The sequence below is a fragment of the Argiope bruennichi genome, chromosome 1 (assembly GCF_947563725.1).
Source record: "Argiope bruennichi chromosome 1, qqArgBrue1.1, whole genome shotgun sequence".
Classification (NCBI taxonomy): Eukaryota; Metazoa; Arthropoda; class Arachnida; order Araneae; family Araneidae; genus Argiope; species Argiope bruennichi.
Window position 1 is genome coordinate 94,772,384 of NC_079151.1, and position 23,082 is coordinate 94,795,465.

General features: G+C 24.2%; 1 protein-coding gene across 2 annotated transcripts; it reads right to left on the minus strand.

Moving 5' to 3' along the window:
• Positions 1-926: 926 nt before the first annotated feature.
• LOC129966071 (TATA element modulatory factor-like) lies at positions 927-22,984 on the minus strand. 2 transcript variants are annotated; one of them, XM_056080440.1, is made up of 24 exons: positions 22,508-22,866; positions 21,429-21,583; positions 19,357-21,063; positions 18,459-18,523; positions 17,941-18,044; positions 16,319-16,436; positions 14,882-14,937; positions 14,423-14,493; positions 14,161-14,257; positions 13,986-14,071; positions 13,738-13,799; positions 12,208-12,272; positions 12,079-12,130; positions 11,785-11,982; positions 11,246-11,300; positions 10,216-10,317; positions 8,834-9,026; positions 8,367-8,436; positions 6,650-6,742; positions 6,426-6,521; positions 5,802-5,951; positions 5,252-5,377; positions 3,697-3,807; positions 927-1,702 (listed from the first exon to the last, which is right to left on the minus strand). In XM_056080440.1, the coding sequence occupies exons 2-24, from the start codon at positions 21,556-21,558 to the stop codon at positions 1,676-1,678; spliced, it is 3,834 nt and encodes a 1,277-aa protein (XP_055936415.1). In that variant the 5' UTR covers positions 21,559-21,583; positions 22,508-22,866; the 3' UTR covers positions 927-1,675. The 2 variants fall into 2 exon arrangements, with proteins under 2 accessions (XP_055936415.1, XP_055936423.1); XM_056080448.1 differs by lacking the exon at positions 22,508-22,866 and adding an exon at positions 22,894-22,984 and having other exon boundaries at positions 928-1,702.
• Between the last annotated feature and the right edge of the window lie 98 nt (positions 22,985-23,082).

A 23,082-nucleotide genomic window follows, 5' to 3' on the forward strand; every position in this document is an offset into this window, starting at 1 on the left:
CATTTATAATTTTTGAAAAGAAATTACCAGTTCTTACCACAGAATATGATTAAATATTTTAAGAGGTCTACATTCATTGGTTTTAAGAAAGAATCATTGTATAAATTTAAAAAAAAAATTCTATATATTATACAAATTTTGGTTTAACTAATTGACTAAGAAAATAAAAGAAATCCTTTATGATATTATGTAAGGTTATAACTTATAACATGCAGTATTCAAACTGAAAATAATTTTTTAGAGTTATATATTTTGAAATTCTAAGTATCAGCAAATTTATATCTAGTTCCATCACTTGCTAGAGAATTATAATCAGTGGCAATCAATTACAATATGCAACTGGCTTCACAACCAATTTACATGTGTCTACCAATGTTTTGGGTACATGAAACTGTTAAAGGTTAATAGAATTTTAAGTATACAGTTTTCAAGCTGCATGACATTCTTTACTTCTTTCTGTCATTATGACTCTCTGAGACAACCTAAAGTCATTTGTTTTATTATTACGGAAAATGATTTCTAATAGTGTGTGTCTTTTTGAACAATTTTTCTCATAATTTCAGAAGCTATACTTTCTTTTTATTGACTATTTTAAAATAATTATATTAGTACAATGAGGGTATACTGAAACATGGAATATATAAATAATGAAATAAATTTTCAGATTTCAAAAAAATATTGAAAAAGTGGATATGATCAGTCTCTTTTCAGCTATAAGAAATCAGGAATGGCTATATGTAAACTAAATAATTATCTGCCAGTCTTAAATAGTGAAATAATTGTATCATTGTATATAAGAATTGTCCCAAAAGTGAGTAAACATGCGTTAATATGGAAAACAAAATATTTAGTAACTAATCATGCTTTTTTATTTGAAATAATTATTAGTAATATCAAAAGCACTAATTACACAAAACACTTTAATATAAGCAAGGCATTTATTCATAAATCAGTTACAATTTTATGTAAATGTATAACATTTCATTTTGCTGCATTTATTTAATTGCCCTGTAGGATGTATCACAGTTTCAGTTTTGAATATTTATTAACTCTTTCACCAATAAAAATCTAAAGTTTTATAAACAGCAACAAATTATTTACATTTTAAGCTGGCAGTTCTCCAGTGATGGCTTAAAATTCTGCTATTCTAAAGTAATTTTTGAAATTAAAGCTACTTATATGGAGGATGACAATTTTCTTATATGCACAAAATCACTTACAAGAATATTTTATGTTGCTGTGTCAGATAAATAATATTAAAATTTTACTTTAAAAATTCTTATATATTAAAATAAAACACAGACAACAAAACAAATATAAAATATTGCAAGTACATTATAAGAAAATAAAAACTCAACAGATCACTATGGACGATTTTATGAATTCCAACCAGCGGAAAATTAATACTAACTTGCTTTGGTATCACTTTTGATTATTTAAAATGAAATACTGGTTCTGTTTATTTCAAGCAAAAATAAAGAATGTTATTTTATTTTTTAATTCTGTTCAAAAAATGAAAGATGGCACAATAATATATACATATTTATACATAATATACAATTTAGGTATCGTAAATATTTTTAAACTTAAAAGTTTGTTTTTAAAGGGAAAGCTTTCGGCCACTCATTCACACAATAAATACACCAATCCCCACACATATATAAAGAGAAGTGCTTCATTGCTTCATCAATAATTCTTCAATCTAAAAAAAAGAAAGAAGATTTTTACAGTTTAGCAAACAATTCAATAAAAATAATGATTTTTTAAAGGAATTTTATACAATTTGATGAATTAAAATATTTTTTAAAAATATTTACGTAATTGTAACTTTATAATTGCTAATAATTATAAAATATTATGGAATGACAGCACTTGAATGAATTATATAAACTAAATAATAATGTGCATATGACGCTTTTTGTAACTATTGCAAATCAACATTACAAATGGGAATTTAAAAAAATACCGAACAATGCTATATTTTATTTTACCATTCATAACTCATTCAAATATTTCTTATGAAAATCAAAGTAAGTTCATTATATTTTTGAATTGAGATATATAACACAAATTGAGGACATAATTCACACAAAAAAGAAAAGACTCCTGAATTAAGTACTTCAGTTTAAATAAAATTTAATAGATTAAAAACTACATTCTTAAAGAATTTAAAATCAGTAAAAAAATTTCTATATTATTATTTCTTTCTGATTATTTTTAGAGAAGCTGCTTGATTTTGAAATATATTCATTGCAGTGTCATAAAAAGCACTTTGAAATCATTATTATTTCTTTGCTTTAAATATTTTTGGGATGAATTCTACAATTTTCTAGCAAAAAAATAATATGAAAAGAGCTTAAATATTAATCTGAACACTGATAAATATGAAATGAAAATTCTTTAATGACTGCTACTGATCATAAGTAGTACTTTTTTTTTTAACTAAATAATTACAATCTATTTTAAATAACAGAAATCTTACAAAACAGTTTGAAAAATAGTTGCCATATTTATCTTATTCAATACAGAAACTTATTTTGTAGATTAGAGCCAATTTTTTTTTATTGCTATAAAAATATAGTGCAAATTTTGACTTTTAAATTAAAGTGTTAAGCTGTAAAATAGCTTTTATTTATTTTTTTTAATTCTACAATATATTGAAGAAATATCAACAAGTCATAAATGAAGTTAAGTGTAAAGTTAGTAAATTGCTTAAATTGTCACTGCATTTTTTGATTAAAAAGAGGATGAAAAAAGAAAAAAAATTGTTCTTTTGTTGTATTAATAAAATATTGTATTAAAAAAGCAAAGCAAAAAAAAAAAAAAAGTGTTTTAGTAAGATTTTTTACTGTTTAAATTTTCTGTAATTGATCTATAATTCTGAACACATAACAAAACTTCTTATTTAAAGTTGAAACTTAGAAATACCCTTATTGGATATTAAAATCCTTTCTAATATATATTAGGTAATACACTATTTCTGATCTAAATGCAGATCAGAAACTAGTGATGAAATTGATCACTAGTAATTTATGAAGAAATTGAAAGAAAACAAAAAACTGGACATACTATACAGTATTCTGCTTTTTCTTAAATCTTGCATTAAATAAACAGGAAGTTTTAAAAATAAAAATTCTATCTTTTTTACTTCTTTAGCTAAATAAAAAATTAATTTCTGGAAAGAGAGAAAGGGGGATAGAAAATATTGTCTTTTTTGCTAGTTCTTGACTTTTTTTTTTTGTAAAAATTTATTTTACTTGTTGCTTTTAAAAAGAATTTTAAATTCTTTCTCCACTTGTACATCTTATAATACATGATACTCAGAATGTCTGTGGTTTCAATTTAGGAAAATAATTTAATTTTGTCAAATTTATCTTTCAAAAGTGAAATATAATGCAACTTTGTTAACTGTTGATGATTTTTTCATTTATTATGATTTTAATGCTTTAAATAATGGATTTCCTAAATATCACTGATCTTTACTCCATATAATTATTATTAGTTATATATAAGACTATCTCAATAATATCATTGGAATAATATTTTAACAATATATAGCAATTTTAAGATACTTTAAACAATTTTTTAAAAAATACATGATATATTCATAATAAAAAAAAAAAACTAAATATTTTAAGCAGTTATATACTATCATTATCTTCAGCAAATAAATCCATAAAATATGGGAATTCTTACCTGTGCTTTATACATGGATTTTACTTCAGACAAATCTAATTGCAATTCTTCTGTTTCTTCTACTTTTTCTCCATACATTTGTAAGAGAGTATTATATTTTTGATCAAGATCCTGTAATATAGTAATAATTTAATCACTAGACATAACTGAATATTTTAATAACAGTAAATGAGCTTGTATAAATAATTTTTTTAAATTTAACTTTTAAACTTATTTAATTACAGTGAATTGAATGGTATTGCAGGTGAATACATAATATCTTACAATAAAACATAGAATAAATATTCATCAAATATAATTATGCATGCATACTTTTTCTAAAATATCGCAGTTGGTTAAAAATGAGCAAAAACAATTACTATGCAGGCTAACTACTCTATTTGGGGCACAATAATTTCTGAAGCATTAAAATTAAGTAACTGCTTTAAAGAAAATTAGAATTTTTTTGATATATTTGTATTAATAAATGACAAAATTATAAAATATAAATTTATAAACAGCTCCTAGTACTTTAATAATATTTAATAAAAGATACTTGATATATTTAATTTAAGTAATAAAAGTCACTGTTCTGATATTAAAATTGACGGAGTTATGGAGCAGTGAATTTATTTTAGGCCAAAATTTATCAAGGAAACGCTATCTCTTGATTGGTGGATCATCTTAAGGATGAAAGCGTATAAAATAGTGAATACAAATATATACTTTTTTCACAGTACATTCATTGGATGAAATAATTTTTAAAAAAATAAATTGCTTACATCATTTAAAACATTTTCCTTGTTGTGATTATATGTGTTCCTTTAATTGTTTGAAATTAGCTATTGGACCTGATTACAATATATAGTGACAATCAAGCTTATAAAGTACTATACATTGTTATGTAATATAGTAAGATATGTATGTATGTAGAATTTTGGTATCAAGAACACTATGTTAATTTTTTTATTAAAAATATTTCTGAAAATTCTGATCAAGAAAGAAATAATCACTTTATATTGAAATAAGGTTAGAAAAGTAAAGAATAAATACTAAAAAAATTAGATTATCTATAATATTCTATAAAGAATCACAATAATTAAAAGATTATCTTATAGAATTTTGTATGCTACTGAAATTAATGGATTTTACAATATTTAACTTCTCTTTAAATAGAAACAAGCTGAATATATTCCCAGATAATAAATATAAAAAAATTCATTTGAAAATAAATTGTTCAATTCATAAGTGAATGTTAAATCTTTGTTAGTGTTTCTTTTATGATTAACTACTAAAATTATTTGTTCCCATATTTATACCACTTCAATTTTATATCTTAAATAAATTGTATTTTAAAAGATAAATATACCTTATCATTCTTTAAATATATAAATCATCACTTTTTAATATATATATATAAAAATTTCAATAAATTTTAGATTGAGGGTTGAAACGAAAGGTTTAAAATCATACGCTTAGCAATCTACAACATAATGAATACATTTGATCATTTTTTTTTCTTTCACACTCATTACACAAAAAAAAAATACTTATAATGAAAAATGATGATACATACTTTGTATTCTTTTTCTAAAATTTCTAAGTCTTTCACTTTTTTGCTTAAGGTTTCATTTTGTTCCGACAAATTCACTAATTCTCGAGTCATTGATTCTTTGACTTGTTCTAATTTGTTTATTTCAGACTAAAATGAAATAGTAAAAAATTAACACATGTATATAAAATATATAAAACTTACTAATGGTATACTTGCAATTAAAAGGATAAATCAGGATAAAAGATTTAAAATAAATAAAAGGATAAATAATTTGAGATTAGCTTTTATCCTATTTAAAAAATGCAATATTTCCCAGCTTCATAAATTTATTTCTAATAAGTTTAAATATATTTCTTCATATTTTACAATGTAAGATAAGAGGAAAAAAATCAAAATGAAATGCTTTAAATAATTAAAATGATTTGTCATCAATTATATAAATCTAGACTTGAAGAATAATAAATAAATTGCAGGAAATAAAATAATAAGGTACAGACACATGTTTGTACATAGTATTCAATTACACAAATCTGTACTATGACATGCAATTTTTCAGAATAACAGACACTACCTGTAGTTGAAATATTTCTCCTTCCCTTTGTTTTAGCTGAGATTGTAAATTTTCAAGAAGAGAAGAACCACTTCCTAATCTTAAGGATTCATAAACAGACATTCTATAACTGTTAACAGGTGTAATTGATCCATGTTCATTGCCTTCGTCCTAAAACATAAAACAAGTTTGTTAGCATATTGTTAAAATAATTAACAAGTGAATACATTTAAATAAAAACTGAAATTTCAAACAAAATGTAACTTGTGAGAATATTTTTAAAAAGATGAACATGAGGTTAATTAATATGAGTGCATTTTCATTTAGCATAATATCTTGTATTTCCTTTTAGATAAAGTGAAATTTTATGTTAATTAGTAATATGTTTAAGTCAGTTTGAATTTAATGAGATAAATTAGCTAATTTTAAAAAAGATTCTATATTGTATTTACAAATGAAATTTCTGATATGTAATGAACTTGCTGTTATTAATTTAAATTCTAAATTCTAGATTTATATTAAAATCTTTCATAAATATAGGAAGAATATGAATTAAAGAAAAGAATGATTTCTCATTTTGCTACAATTCTTTAAAATGTATACAAAAGCATGACTCTTTTCAGCTATTATTTGATTATAACAGACCTGTGACCAGTTGTGAAGACTACTTATTGAGCTCCTAGCAGATCCTGTAGGAGATGGGCAAGGGGATGAACCAGATAAAATTGCTGCTCTTGCATCCTAAGAAAAAAGAAAATGAAAAAAAAAAAAAGGAAAGCATGATAGATGAGAAAGATATTCCCAATTCTTATTAAAATAAATAACAATTTATAAAACTTCTTAAAAAATAAAAGTGAAAGAGAACTCACTTTAATTTTAATCTCTTCCTCCAACCGTTTAACTTTCTTCTTTTCAATATCTAATTGTTCTAAGCAGGTAGCCATTGTATTCTCCAAATTTAACTGTAAAAAATTATAAGGACATTTTTTATACCATAAAAATTATTACAAAAACCATGCTTCAGTTTTCACAGTAAAAATTAATCATGTATGTTTAGCTAATTAGAAAAGAATATATAAATAAAAACATTAAATTAGTTATACATACAAGATCATATTTTAATGAAATTTAAAATTATGCATTTATTTGTTCTATTAATTCACTTTCTGTAAATAATATAATATAAATGCTTTTAATTTTTTTACTTCCATTGAATTTATACATATGTTTACCCCAGTTTAATTTTGCATCCTAATTAATTCCAACATTAAATTAAATTTTATATATACATTTTCAATTTTTTCCCTCTTTTCTATAATTCTGGTCAATACATATTTCCTCATATTCTCACTACGAAAATTTTGCTGACAAAATGAATTTAATTCCCTTTTATTATAAATTAAATTTATAAAATTGCAAAAAAGCATATTACAGGTTCAAAAATTAGAGAAGACATTAAAAGATGCATTCAAATCCAAATGGCTATATATTTAGTTAAAATAAATGTATTTTAGTATATTATATATATATATATATACATACAAGCAGTGCCCTTCATAAAAACAACAACAAAAACATTACTATACCCATACCCATATACACCTGATGTAAAATTATTTGCATGATATTTACTTTGTCATACATAATGCATACACAATTAATATTATAGTCAGTTAGAAATTTATATAATGATTTAGAAGATTGTGAGGATTCAGATTTCCTTGGGTCAGTTATGTCTCACTAAGCAAGTGTTTATGAATAAAGTAATTAAAAAATGTAACTAGTCAGATGGATAAAATTTAGTAATTGATGTTTTACATGAGGCAATTATATTAAAATTATAAATCAATATTAAATACTTTTTTCAAAATAGAAATAATTTTTTAATTATACTGTGAAACCACACACAAAAAAAGAAAAATGCATCAACTGTGATCTTTTGCAACAAAAGCAGTCATCCTCTAATGCCAGGATATGCACCATATTTACTAACATACTTTGGACTGATAAATCTAATTTTCACAATAAAAATATTAAATTGATTTTTAATGTCTCATTGATTTATTTCCATTTTTCAACTAGCATCTAGGGAGAATGCTAAACAAATTTTTAAATAGGGTGTTTATATTACTTTATTAACTGAAAATACTAAATTATTGTTTTTATCACATTTATCAAGTATATAATAAAAAAAATATTTTAAATGTTCAGAAAATCAGATTAAAAATAATTTCATAATACAACTTTTATCTTTGAAAAAGTGAATTTTAATATGATGCACCTTTTTAAAAAAAATCAGAAAGCCATTTTCTAAAAAAAAATGCAGAATGAAATCAAAAATATGAAATAATAATAATATTAAATAAGAATAAATTCTTAAATATTCAAAACTATTATTTACTGATCATTGATGAAAATATTTTAAAATATAATACATAAGCCACTATCATTTTTGATCACACGTCATAGGAGGATTTTGATATATATATATTTGATATAAGCGGTTTCCAATTTCTTTATGAAAGCTTTGTATTATTAATGCCTTTGCATATGTTATTAAAAAAGTAATGAACAATTTTGACTTACTCTTTCTTGTTTCAGCTTGGTAATTTCAGTATTAAAGTTTTGCTTCACCTTATCTAAAGTATATGTTTCTCTAAAAAATAAAAATAAAAAAAGAGGAAAAAATCAGAATATATCAGACAGAAAGTGACAAAAATAAATATTTAAGATAAAAATATTTATTTATTTTTCTTTTTGAAAATTCAATATTTTGAATAATGAAGTAAGAATGATATATAAAATAGTAAAAACAAGGGAATGCTTTTAGACATTAGACCGGTTGTCCTTAATTAAAAATGGTATGTTTAAGAGAACACTAGAAAAAAAATCACCTAAATAAAATCTCTCTTCAATATTTTACAAATATATTCCAAAAATGAACTATTTTAAAACATATATCTTCTTCATAAAATATCAGAAACAGATGGAAAAGTATGAAAAATGTTAGCATGATAAATAAAAAAAATATTAAGAACTTCAAAATTATCTACCTGCTTTTATTTTCTTCTAAAACAATTATCTTTGTTCTCAGGGTTTCAATTTCTGAAGTAAGCTGAAGTTTTTCCTGTCTCAGTAAACTATTTTGAGATTCAAGGGCAGTTAATTTTGATTGGTATTCTAAATACTTCTCTGTTGCAGCTCTCTCTTTTTCAGATATATGTGCGATATGATTTTGTGCATCACCTTTAAAGAGAAAAAATAAAGACACTGATCTATTGTTTACAGAAAATAACCATGAATTCAATAACTATATATATATGTGTGTGTGTATGAGAGAGAGAGAAAGAGAGATTTTCAATTAAAAATTAAATGAATTTTGGACTTTTCATGGTAAATTTTTGAATTTACTATTGCTTCTACCCCTTTTAAAATACAGCAAATTGTTATTTCAATTTAGTTACTGAGCAGTTTTATCCACTTAATTTAAGTAATTAATTATAATGATACTTTTCGCTGTTGAAGTGATTTTTTTTTCGTCATTAAAAACCAAAGCATGAAGATCCTGTTTTAATATGCAGATTTCATTTTAAAAATCATAATTTTTTAAAAAGTAAATTAAGACTAAATTTTATCTTCAGACCTAAGAGATGGTAGGATTTTATTTTAATTTTTCATTTCGAATCACTTTTATTTTTATCATTGCTGTATTAGCCTGAGTTTTATTTATTTATTGTAGTACAATGATCTTTTCATTAAGACCACAGACTGTTATATTAATTGAATTTTCTCCATTTTTTTATTATAACTCAAATCTTGGGGAAAATTATAGAAATATAATATAATGAATTCATTCATGAAATGCATTACAAAAGTGTCAGTTTCAAAATGGATAGTGCATTTTACAAAGGGGAAAAAAAAAAAAAAAAAACGTTATGTTACAACATAAAGTGAATTATACATGACATGCATTATTAAATTTTTCATGCAACTACAAGGTTGTATAAATAGATTTGACTCAGAAAGTGGATTAACGCAATGAAAAGAACAAAAATGTAAAACTTTTAACCAATATGGGTTAAATATCTATCATAATTTATTTTACTGGGCAATCTACAAAGACAAAACTCTGCATGAGATTTGATTCAAATTAAACACAACCAAATTCCACAAAATAAATTTATCAGTTTAAAAAAAAGAACTGTTAGATAAAACTAATAAACAAACAAACAAACAAAAATCTATACAATAAAAAATATAAATTTCCATCACAAATAATATAAGTACCAGATTTGTTAAAGATTAACTTAATTAAAGAGATCTATTGCACAACAATATTACATAAAGTATGTTTAATGATCTAATAAAATTCTGAAGAATAATTTTCACTATGCTATTTTATTCCTCAAAAGTAGTAATATTCTGGAAAACATACTTAATCTGTCTGTCAGACTTTTTTCTATTTTCTCCCATGAAATGGTCTGAGCTGTGTAAGTTGCTTGCAGATTTTCAATTTGCCTAATTAAAGGTCTTGTAGCTGTAGAGAAAGTAAATACATTAGAAAATAATTTTAGGTTCTTTAATTACCACTCATAGTGGGAAAACAAAAAAGCAAACAACAAAAAATTTTACAAACAGTAATCACAAAATATTTTATTATAAATTAAGAACAAGAGAACACATTTTATTCAAGTTAATTATGGTATTACCATGCTTTTACATTTCCATGTTTAATGTTTTCCCATTGTTTGCAACATTTTCTATTGGTGCCCTCAGAATTTTTATGTTCACATTATATTTACACTTATAAAATTTTATGGTTCACGCCATTTATATCAGCCAAGTAAGAAATAATTGGCTTCATAACAAACAAGAAATATTTTGATTAATTATGGTGTTATCTGTGAAGTGGGATGAAAATAATTTTAACCACCTTCATAAATTTGAAGAACAAATAGATGCCATAAAGTATAAAAAACCCCAGAAAAGTAATTGTTTTTATCACTTGGAATGAATGAAATATTAGCTATTACAATTTTAATATTTCACATTGAGAAAAGATATATCATCTTAGGAATATTTTAATTACCATTTTTCTAATCAGTAAGTAAACAGAAGTTAATTTATATTACATATTAATTAGATATAAGTCCTAGGAATAAGGATGAAATATTCTGTAATATTAATAATATGTATTCGTAAAATGTTAAATTTTTTTCTCAGCACTTTTATCTATGCAAGAGATTTCTGATAATTACAGATTCTTCCAATTTAAATTATTCCTTTAGTCTTTTGAAAAGTGTAAATGTGGGATAATATTTAATTGAAAAGAGTAAGATAATATTTAATTATCTAATTAAATACATCAATTGAAAAAATAAAGATATTGCTTTTAGATTAAATTAATCAATCATGCCATCTTAAACATGGGTTTAAAAATTTATTTATAATAAAAAATTTCTAACCTGATGACATATTTTTTGTTAATTCCTCATTTCTTTCTTCTGCTTCTTGTAATCTCTATGGAAAAGAGAAAAATTTTTTCATATTTTAGAGAAGTAAAGTACAATATTTTGGACACCTACTTTAAAAATTTCTCATTTTTTCATTTCACAATATTAATATATCAAAAGCTCTAAATTTTTCAATGCAATAAAAAAGTAATAAAATTACAAACTTATATATAATATAGTAATTGAGTAAATATTTCAATTACAAATTTTAAACCATGAAAGTTAAAATGGAAAAATGTAATTTGGTTCTCTGATCTTATCTGTTCAGAATAATAAAATAAATCAAATATTCTGTAAAAATACATGTTCAAAATATTGCACTTAACTCATTAATCTTATTTAACAAATTTTGCTTATATTTCATACATCATTTACAAAAGGTTTTAAGCAACAGATGAAAAAATACTGGATAAAAACATTAAACAATTACTACACAAAATTTTGTCAAAATAAATAAATGAAATTAATGAGAGAGAAAAATGAAATCTTACTTTTTGTAAACTGGCAATTTCATCCTTAAACATTTTTTCTCTCAAATTTGCTTCATCTTGAGATCGCGATATTGTATATCTTAGCTGTTGCATTTCAGAAAGTAGCATCTCTTTCTCCCTAGCAGCTTCTTTATTAGCATTTTCTAATTTTTGTTGAAGATCTTCTTTAGCTTTTAACTCCAAATTTGATTTTAATTCCTGAAAATAATAAGTGGAAAATTCTAATTGAATGAAAAAGGGGAAAAAATGCCTTAAATTAAAAAATAAAATTTGATTTTAAACAATGATATTTACCTCCACTTCTTTCTCTTTTGCAGAATACGATTTCTGTAAATCAGTGAATTCCCTAATAAGAAAAAAGTATTAAAATATATATATGACATCCAGAAACAAATATTATAGATAAAAATGATTGAAACTTACTTGTAAGTGCTGTCTAATGACCTTTTCAAACTGTATTCTTTCTCCTTGCTATCTTCCAAATCACTCTACAATAAAACAGGTACATAGATTTAAAAAAAGAAAAATTATATAATGTTTGAAATTTCTATTGTATAATAAAGTAATAACTAACAATGCAAACAAAAGTAACAAAATTTAAAAGAAAAGAAATATTAATGGAAATTATTAGTTAAATTCAATAAATCAATTTCTTGTATTTACTGCATTAATTGAATTTGTTAAAAAGTATTAGATTAAAATGAAAGAAACTTTGTTTCTTATCTTGAAAAAATAAAAATATTCCTGAATTACTATTTGTTCCAAACTATTTAATATAAAATCACATCTGGTGTGTTGTGGCACAAAACAATGTTTTTGAGATTTCGAAAATCATTTTAAATGGTTCAATCAAAGACTAACTGATTTACAATGTGCTGTACAGCCTCTGTAACATTCAATTTTAAAATTTTAAATAAAAACTAGCATATTTAAGTATTTAATTATAGACAGTGGTTGAGAAATTTTTAATATTAAAATAAATATTTTTTAAGAAAGCAACTGATATATTACCCATCCTACAGGCTACCTTAAGGTAGAATTCTAAACTATGAATTGCAACAAAATTTTAACAATAAGAATGCTCAATTAATTAATCAACATTAAAAGTAAAGATAGGAGGTAAGACAGGCAACTTGACTTCAGTATTACTATTTTTTATAAACATGATTAAGTTAACATCAAATTTTATTTCTTATCATTAATTTATTATTCATTTACTTATTGTTTTCATACACATATATATTTTGAAGATTAACTACACCAATTTAAGATATAATTTTTCAGTATAAGTAATGCATTCATTATTTAAACAAAATTCAGTTTGAAAAACTATATTACACTTACATTTAAATTGACCTCATCTTAAAAGAAAGATATAAAATAAATTCTGAATGATTCTTTAAATACCAGTTTACTTTTTGTACTATCTAAATATAATATCTTCTATATTGGAAAGGTTTTGTCATTTTGATTCAAATAAGAACCCATAAAATATTTGATATATTTATGCATTCTACAAAATTCTTGTATTGATACATAAAATTTACAAATGACTAAACTATTGCTTAATATGTGTAAAAATATAATAATCAAGTACATATAGTGCATGGTCCAAGAAGTTAAGGGGTTAAAATTTATATTTTTCACAGAAGAATACTGATCTATGAACATTAGAATAATTTAGACAGAAAAAATATAGGTTAATTCACGAAAAAATATTACATTTTGCTTATTCTTATGATATAAAATAGGAACAGAATAACTTTATGAAATTCTCCTCTCAGAGATTATACATTTTTTTTTTCCAACTAAACATGCTAATTCTTATTAAAATTAAATTTTATTATTAAAAATAATTCTGGCGCCTCAATGATTGACTACAAAATTACAATACCATATAAAATACTTCATTTCTAGGAAACAAAGACATTAAGGAACTACAATGAAGCATACCTTTAGCATAGAGACATCCTTTTCAAGCTTCTTGACAGTAATATTTAAATTACGGATTACATCTAAAAAATTACAAAAGTAAAAATCATATCTTAAAAAAATTACATAGAAAAATAAAACTACTACATTATAATCAAAAGAAAATGCAAAAACTTTAGCATGTAATTGACATGTAGATAAATAAATGTAATCATAAAAAAAGTAAGTTTCAAATAAAAGAATTAAGGATATTAAAGTAAAAAAATTACCAATATGTTTCTTTTCCTGCTCTTCTTTAGCCCCAATAGACTTTCTAAGCCTTTCAACTTCCTTCAAACTATCTTCAAGTTTCTCTCTGTAAAATTAATACATAATCAGCTGAAAGAAATATGAAATTACAAAAGGAGAGGAGATTGGTCATAGAAGTCAAAACACAGAACTTACGCTTGTGACTTTATAGTTCGATCCATTTCATCTTCCTTTGCTCGTAACTTTTTAATTATTGTTGTATGAGTTAATTCCTTTTTAGCTAACTTTTGACCTGTAATACAGTCAGATTTTTTTGAGAAATTAATCAATTATTTATTAAAAATAACTAATAGCAATCAAAATATAATTGTATATAAAAAATAACTAATAGCAATCAAAATATAATTGTATATAATCTTATTTAATTAAATTTAAAAACAGCGTTTCATAATACAACCTTCTTCAGTTAATTCTTTTATTTGTTGATCTTTTTCTTTTATAACTTCTTCAAAATCTGATGCTAAAATTCTGTAAAGAAATAATAGATTGAATAAATATTCAAGCTACATTTCATGTAAAAAAATATTAAATAAATAAATAAAATAGCTTGATTAAAATTTTTTAAATGAATATATCTATTTATTATTTTTTCAGCAATATCTAATAATGATGCTTATTTAATCCCCCAAAATTCCATCAAATATTTCCTACAAATAAAAACTATAGATACAAAAAATAAAATAATAAATATCACTAGTTAGGTTCTAAAGCAAATAAAGAGCATTTTGGTATTTATATTTTTCAGCCAGCTCTATCTTTAATACACATTAAAATAAAATATAAGAAGAATCAAAATATTATATAGTTTTAAAGGAGTTTTAAAAATTAAATACATAGACATTTTTAAACATATTACCGTTTATCAATTTCTTGCTTTGTTTCATCAAGCTGCTGCTGTAGTAAATTCCTTTCCTGCAAATATAAAGTCAACTTTGACGTAAAGGACATATTAAATGCAAGGTATTGTTTGACAACGGATTGTAAAACCCTCCCCGCTTTTGTGCATGTGTTAGGATAGGTTTAATTCGTCAAAATAGGGGTGAGAGGAAAGATGAAAGGAGGAGATGTTTATATTTAACAATGAAATAAAACTCTGATTACTTGTGGGTTTTATGAGACGTGAACATTACAGATAAATAGCAATACAGAAGTAAAAGGTACTAATGCACAATAAAACATTTGAGAGCAATATTTATTTAATGTAAGGGGCATAAACTTTAAATTATGAAAAATAAATGAAACATTTCTGTTCTTAAAATTTGGTAATTACTTTTTTACAAAATAATGACAATCTTTTTTTATATTAAAATGTTTCTTTTTTATATGTCATAGAATTTTTTCGGCAATATTTTAAGATTAGCAACAATAGATAATTGAGAGTTTATTCTATTTTCAAACCTTTTATTTTCATTTAAGAAATTGCTGTAAATATAGAATGTTTTTAAAATATTATTTTTTAAATATATACATATATTTTAAGTAGGTCAGTAATAAGTCAGTTTAATTTCCCATTTTCTGCTTCTTGGTCACAGTTTTTAATGATTGTTATATAACATTTTCTATGTACCACTCCTGAAAGCTTTTTTACCACTTGAATTAGTCATATCAATACGAAATTTTGAGTTAAAATAAAATGCGGTCAGAAATGACACAAAACTCACATACACGTGAAAAAAAAATTGAACTAAAAAGTATCAAATGAGGGAAATCCAAGGTCAAAGGTGAATAGAGGAAATGTGCTCATTGTTCTGCATCTTCTCTCCTTAATGAGATGGAATCGTCGAAATGTGGTTTTTCAGAATCCGTTGTCCAACAATATCAATAATGATTTATAAGATAATTAAACATACAAACTTTCATGTTTAAATGTAGCATAATTATTATAATGGCAATGTTGTTATAAATAATGAAAAAAATTATTAATTAAATCGAATTCCTTGAAGTTTTTCTAATATTTTCTTTTGATTTGAAAAAAAAAATGTTCAAACACAAAAGTTTAATAATAAATAAACTACACAACTAATTAATAATAATTAAAAGAAAATTTAATGCTATTAGCCAAATTCATTAAAATTGTATAAAATAGAAAATTTTCTATGCTACTTGTAATTGCAAATATTAAAGAAGCTTAAAACTAATATAGAAGAATACTAGTAATTCACAAGTCAAATATTTGTTTATACTTTTAATTTAAGAATGAGACCACAGTTTATTAATGTAACACAGTTTGAAATATAACATAATAAATGATACTAATAATACAGACATGACATTGCATTACTATATATCTTACCTTGATAGTCTCTTTCAGTTGACTTTCTACATGAGACAATCTTTGGGTAAATTCTCTAGTTAAGGCAGTAATGTCTCTTGACTCTTTTGCTTGTTCAACTCTCATTTTTTGCATTAGACTATAACAATGGTAAAAATTAAAATGGTAATAACAACAATACACTCAAGGACAAACTCATTCCTTTAAAAACATTCCTAAAAATATATTTTTTAATAAAACATAATTTGACATTTATTACATAACCTTAAAATGTAGCAAAAAAAAAAAAAAAATTACTACCAGTTTGAAATGTAATGGAACTAATAATGATTAAATGCAAAGAATTGAAAATAAATATTTTTTAAGATACAGCATATTATGCATTATTATTAGAAGATATAAATTTAGGACATATTTTTAACCTTTTTTTTTTTTTTTTTTTTTACTAGTCAATGCAGATATTTGCAAAAATTAAAGCTAAAAATACCTTGAAAATCTAACAATTTAATACTAAGATTCTCAAATCAAAAATGATATTCATCACATATACATGTCTAATAATTATGAGTAGAAGACCAAATTAAAAATATTTATAATCTGAAAGACATAGAAATACTTTTTAATTGAGTATGGCACTAGTAATAAGGTAACAAAGTATGGTACTCGCTCTAAATTTGATAAAAATATACTCCATTGCTATATTGTCAGCAATACTTTAATTTAGCAATAACTAGTTATATACTTGTTAGGAATCAGCATTTATATATTAAGGTCAGCAACCCCAATCTAGCAATTTCAATAATCTCTACTAATAATAAAAGAGTATGTGTGTATTCATGTGTCTGCATCCTAGCACTCTGACTCAACTGTTCAGAGTTCACTAATTGCTTTTATATAAATGAGTTTTAGAGCAATTTTAGTGATTTACAGTTTGATTAAGAATTGTCTCTAACTTAAATATTTAAGATTAGCTACCTCTGATGACTAGATGGTTTCTTGGGAATATTAGCTGTTTTGATTTTAATTAAGTCTTTCATACATGTTTTAATAATTATGATAAAAAAAATGGTGTTACTTCACCTGTTTTATTTGGCAGGATAATTAAAAGCCTGATAGTAAAATAAATTTATTAAAATATAGAAAACATTGAAATTTTTAAGCATTTTTGAGACACATCTAAATACAAATGACATATTTAAATAATACTTTAAAATGCATGACTGTCTGCTATCCAAAAGTTGCAAATTATAAAAATTCTACAAAACAAAGTCTTTTATTAAATATTTTATTTAAAAAACAGATTAAATACAAAATGATTATTTTGTTTCAGAAAATGAAAAAAATTCAATTAAAATATCAATTCACTTGATAACAAAACTTATCTAAAAATATTCCTATAAAAATAAACTTTCCTATAAAAATAAGTATTATTTTATTTTTATTTTTTCTATAAAAATAAGATAAATCAAATAACAGCCTTTAACACTTATAATAGTTGAAAACACATTTTACTTTACTGAACAAATAAGCAAAGATTTAATTTCATTGATAAATTGAGAAACATTTATTCAGCTATTTATTGCTGATTTAATTTACTTGATTTAACTAACACTCATAAAAGAACAAAGACAAAACCAACTTACTTCTTAAGTCTTTGTTCATTTTCTTGTAACTCAATGTTTTCTTTGCTTAATTCAACAATTTTCTTCTCTCTAGCATCTAATACTGTCTGAAGTTCATCTTGTTTCTGCAATAATTCAAGAAAATCACACAAAACATTTTAAAAAGCAATACAAATTATGCACACATATTATTTAAATATAATTCACTATGATGATTAATTTATTACCACTAAAAGGAACCTGAGAAAAAAGTTTACAGCATGAAAAGAACATTCAGTTATTTGTGTTATAGTTAAAATAGGTGTATTAAGGTGGGGAAAAAGAAACTTCCATTTTAATAGAAATTATTCAAATAAATGGAATTTGCTTTTTGTCACAATGAGTATGTGGAATGAGAACACCTCTTTCAGTGACTCCTAATTCCAAAAGATATGAAGCATGACAAAAGAATTTTTATATAAAACAAATTCATGCATTCTTATTCTAAAGAAGAAAAAAAAAAAAATTCTTTTATTTCTAGAATGAAATATAAAAAATACCTGAAGTAATCTCCTAATATTGTCCTCCTCCTCATCATATTGTTTCTGACAATCCAATTCATCTTCTACAAATACAACAATAATTTAAAAAAAATATTTTAAAATCATACATTTTACACCTAAAGCAAAGATTTAAAGTTGCAATCAGAAATTGTTAAATCAAATAAGCGGATTCATTGATAAGTACATGGTGTTTAAAAATATTTTATTAGCACCTGAATATTTTAAATAACAAAAAAAAAAAAAAAAAACTGTTAAATTATAAAATAAAATTAAAAAATAAATAAAGCATAGAAGGAAGTATTTCATTTTTCACTAGCATTTGAATGAAAACTATTTTTTATTTATCTTTAAAAACTCTACGGCTTAAAAAATACCAAGATAAAATAAAGGGGGAAAAAAAAAAAGAAAAAGAAAACACCTTGAAGCTTTCAATATTATTTCAGAATGAATTTAAATCATTCAAATCATGCAAAAAAAAAAAAAAGCTTATGTAATAAAAATGATTTACAAAATTTTATTACTGACTTTTACTAAATATTTGTTAGTAAATAGTAAAATCATTAATTACTATTTAAGAAAGAATTTTTTAAAAACTATTACTATAATTTGTTAAGAGTTCGTTCATATTATTATAAACAGCTTTCTTTTTGTAACTAATTAGAATCTGAAAGAATCAATATTTCCTTTTTATTTCAACAGATTTGGTATAAATGAACTAAATACTGGTAGACTTAATTAGAATATTTATACTTTGACAAACTAAAAAGCTTATACAAAAAAGTATTATCAAAAACTCCTTCATTAATAAGCACAATTTATTTGAAAGAAAATGCAAGAAATGTTAGTTGAATTTATAATTAATATTGATACAAAAAAAAATACAAAAAAACCTAACCTTTGCCACCATATAGAGTTGTAAGAGAATTATTTTCATCCTCATAGCTCACTTCATCTAATTCATTCACTACTGGCATCATGCTGTCTTTACTACTGTCAGAAGTTGGGCTTTCAGATCTTCGAAATCGAAGAGGACGAGTTAACCATACATGTTTCAATGGCGAGGCATTTCTATCACCATTTTCACCATTTGGAGGAGATAATATTTCTATGTCTGAAGAAGTTGCTGTTTCATTTTCATCTCCAGAGGTATTTTGTTCAGATTCATGCTTTGTATTATCTGACCTTTCTGAAGCTGTTGTAGAAACTGGGGAGTGACCTCTATGAAAACTTTGTTCATTTTCTTCACCTGAACATTTTACAAAAGAACTAGATGAGGTTGTGTGGGATTCATTGCTGCTAGAAGATTTTGCATCATATTCTTTTACTTCAGCAGTATCTGTATCATCATCATCATCTTTACTACTATTACTGCTGCCATCACTATGATGCGAATTTTGCTCTTCATTAGACGAATTTTGAGATTCATCTATTGTTCGTCCAGGCAAAGTACTTTTAGACCAATTGTTATTATCATTAAAAGAATCTCTCTGCATTGTATGAAAAGGACTAGCTTCATTAGTAACTTTTAAACTCGGATTTTGTTCGTTTTCAGAGACTAGAAAATCAGAATTCTCATGTTCCTCTCCTGTAAAGAGATCAGGGGATAAAGAATCTAATGCACAGCATTCCCAGTTAGCAACATTTTCAGAGACAGGCAGATCTGGAATTACCAGGGTGGAACTGCTGTTATCATAGAAGGAACTTTCATTAGCTGGCTTTTCATCATTGGAAACTATTTGAGTAAATGAACCAGATGAAACTGCCATAGAATTGTCTGGAATTTCTTTTTTACTTATTTCTATAACATCATATTCTGACTCAACTTTCTCCTCTGTCTTTTCTGATGGACTGGGCATATGTAACTCGAGAAATTCACTTTGGTCCATATTTTTTGTACAGGAGACAAATGTCTCAGTAGGAACACTAGAAGATATTTGTTGCTCTCTGATTAAATTGTTTGATTCATTATCACAGTCAAGTTTATTTAATACCTTATTTTCTTTAACTTCATCAAGTGTATTGAAAATTTCAGTAGATGATTGAGTAACTGGAGGTATATCATTAGAATCTTTAAAATCTAAAACTGTTTCTGGAGATGGTTGTTCAATAACAAGAGTTTTACTAGCTTCCTCACTGCTAGAATCATTTTGAACAGTTGAGGGTTTATCAGAAGACTCTTCAATATTATATGCTTTTTGCGCATTAGCATCGGGCAAACTATCAGACTGTAGCGATTTATTTAATTCCTCTAATTTATCTTGTGTATCATTTGATGATTGAGCAACTGGAGGTTCGGCAGGAAAAAGACTAGCTCTGTGAGGTTGTGATAAGACTGTACCTTCTTTTCTATGTTTAGAGTCATTTGAAATGTCCTTTTTAATAGTTTCAGCAGGTTTTGATTCAGATTTCAAAGCACCTTGCCCTTTGATTTCAAAAAATGATCCCCATGTGTCAGTCCAAAAACCTGAACCCTGCACTGGAATACCACTTTCATGAATTGATTGCTCAGGAGGTTTAGTTTGAGGTTTGGATTGTTTTGAAGAAGATGTAGAAGTTGAGGGCTTATCATTTAAACCAAATGCTTCAAAAAAACTCTCAGAATCTGAAAAAAAAGAGGGAAAAGTTAAATTATACGGTGAATGCCTTAAAAAAATAGTAATTAAATTAAGTTAATAATAAACACACATTTTATGAATTTTTAAAAAAACTGCTAAATATTTCTGAAATTAAAAATTAAAAACTAAGCTAAATATTTCTTTTATCTTTTTTATAAAGGATTTTTTTTAATCAGTATAAAAAAAAAGGTGATAAAATACTCAACTTTCATCAAGGAACATAAATCCAGTATAAACTTTGGTAACAGAAATGGAATGACTTCCAGATAACAGATTTATAATCTACATATTTACATAATTATATATTGAATAATAATAGATTGATAATATAAAATGTAATAAATAAGCTTACCAGTATGTCTTTTATCAGTTTTAGGTGCTGTTTCCTCTTGAATATCAAGTGCTTTGTCAATAGTTTTTTGAGCTGTGGTCAGTGCCGATTTAGCAAAACTAGCAATTCCTGCTGTGTCAAACCAGCTCATACTTGTTTTTATGTTGAAAATTTGTCTAAAAGAAAGAGAAGCATTTTTAGCAGTAAATAATCAGAACACATTTGAATTTCATATATTTTTTTCTAAAACTTTAAACTAATAGGCAAAATTAATAGAGTTTTGCTCATAATAAGGGTAATTTTTTTTTTAGTTTATAGATCTCTTCATTCAATTAAAGATTAAGTAATATTATATTTATTGAAATTTTTTTGGCTTTTAACAATAAATTATTTATAAAACAGAAAACAAATTTAAATTATTTAAAATGTATATAATTTTAATAATTTATAGCAAAATTACCATCTTAACAATAAAATTATATGGAATTTAAATATATGAAAATCTGTATCAACTTAGTGTCATACAGAAATTAGATGCAGAAAAGAAAAACAATAAAATAAAATTTTAAACAAAAAATAATTTTAAGCAAATTTTAATGATTTTTAACTATTAATGAACAAATAATTCATGAGTTTTAAATTCAGGAAATAACTATTTTGTTCCTAAATGGATGAAAATAATAATGAATAATAATTTCATTTTACAAGAGTTTCAGGGAAAACACATACTGTGATTTTAATTTTTTTTTTATCATTGCAACTAATTATTAAAAAATAAAAAAAACTTATATGGTCGATCAAAAATTAACTCAAAAAGAATAGGACATCAATTCTTCATAAATTTATTGCATTTATAGTTTTTAAGTAACTGGTGACAAAATTTGAAAATTGATAGAGCTAAACATTGAAACTTTCCCAATGAAGAATTTATCTTACTGGTATTTAATAATAATTACAAAAAAAGTCTTAGTCTGGGTCTTAGATTTTATGGATAACTGTAGAATTCCGTTAATATACAGAGTAATCTGAAAAATGCAGCAGGAAGTACAAAGAAATTATTGGGATAATGTTAAAAATATTCAGAACATATAAATTCCTACCAATCATATTATTCCAAAATTTTAGAAGATGGCATGTCGACTATAAATATTTCGGAAAGCAGTAATAGCATTTAATAGAGGATGTTATGCATTATTGAAAACTCCCAAATACTGAAATCTGCCACATTCATAATAACTAGAAGGAACATTAAATTTCTAGAAATTGCTTGTCATGAGATGGCGCGCCAGATGACTTTAATGCGTCTGAAAAGAGTGATTGAGGTTTAAGTAAACAAGGCAATATCGCATTTAATATAACGAAACTAATATCCATATACAATTTCATGTCAAGGCCAAATCAATAACAATTTAAAGGATTTATCGCGTAAAAAATATTCGTGAATTTTTTAAAATTATTTTATGTTTAAGTTTATTCTATAACATACTTAGTTCATCGGGATAAAAGAATTTTGACAGAAACACTGAATCACAAATAGCAGAAATTATCTCATGCCACCTGAACATGTAGTTGTAAACAATGAAAAAGTTGCCATACTGAATTTGTAGTATTCAAAAATTGTGTGTTTGTGTTTTGTTCATTATCATAAAAAAATAAGTCAATTTTTGGAAATTTG

Bases quoted from the DNA above. Each gene is read 5' to 3' on its own strand.
- LOC129966071 (XM_056080440.1), bottom strand. From the start codon at position 21,558: ATGAGCTGGTTTGACACAGCAGGAATTGCTAGTTTTGCTAAATCGGCA. The intron at 14,938-16,318 runs GTAAGATATATA...TTATATTTGCAG, and splicing joins AACTGAAAGAGACTATCAAG to GAAAGGAATTTACTACAGCA. The intron at 12,131-12,207 runs GTAAGTTTCAAT...TTTTCTTATTAG, and splicing joins TCATTAGACAGCACTTACAA to GGAATTCACTGATTTACAGA.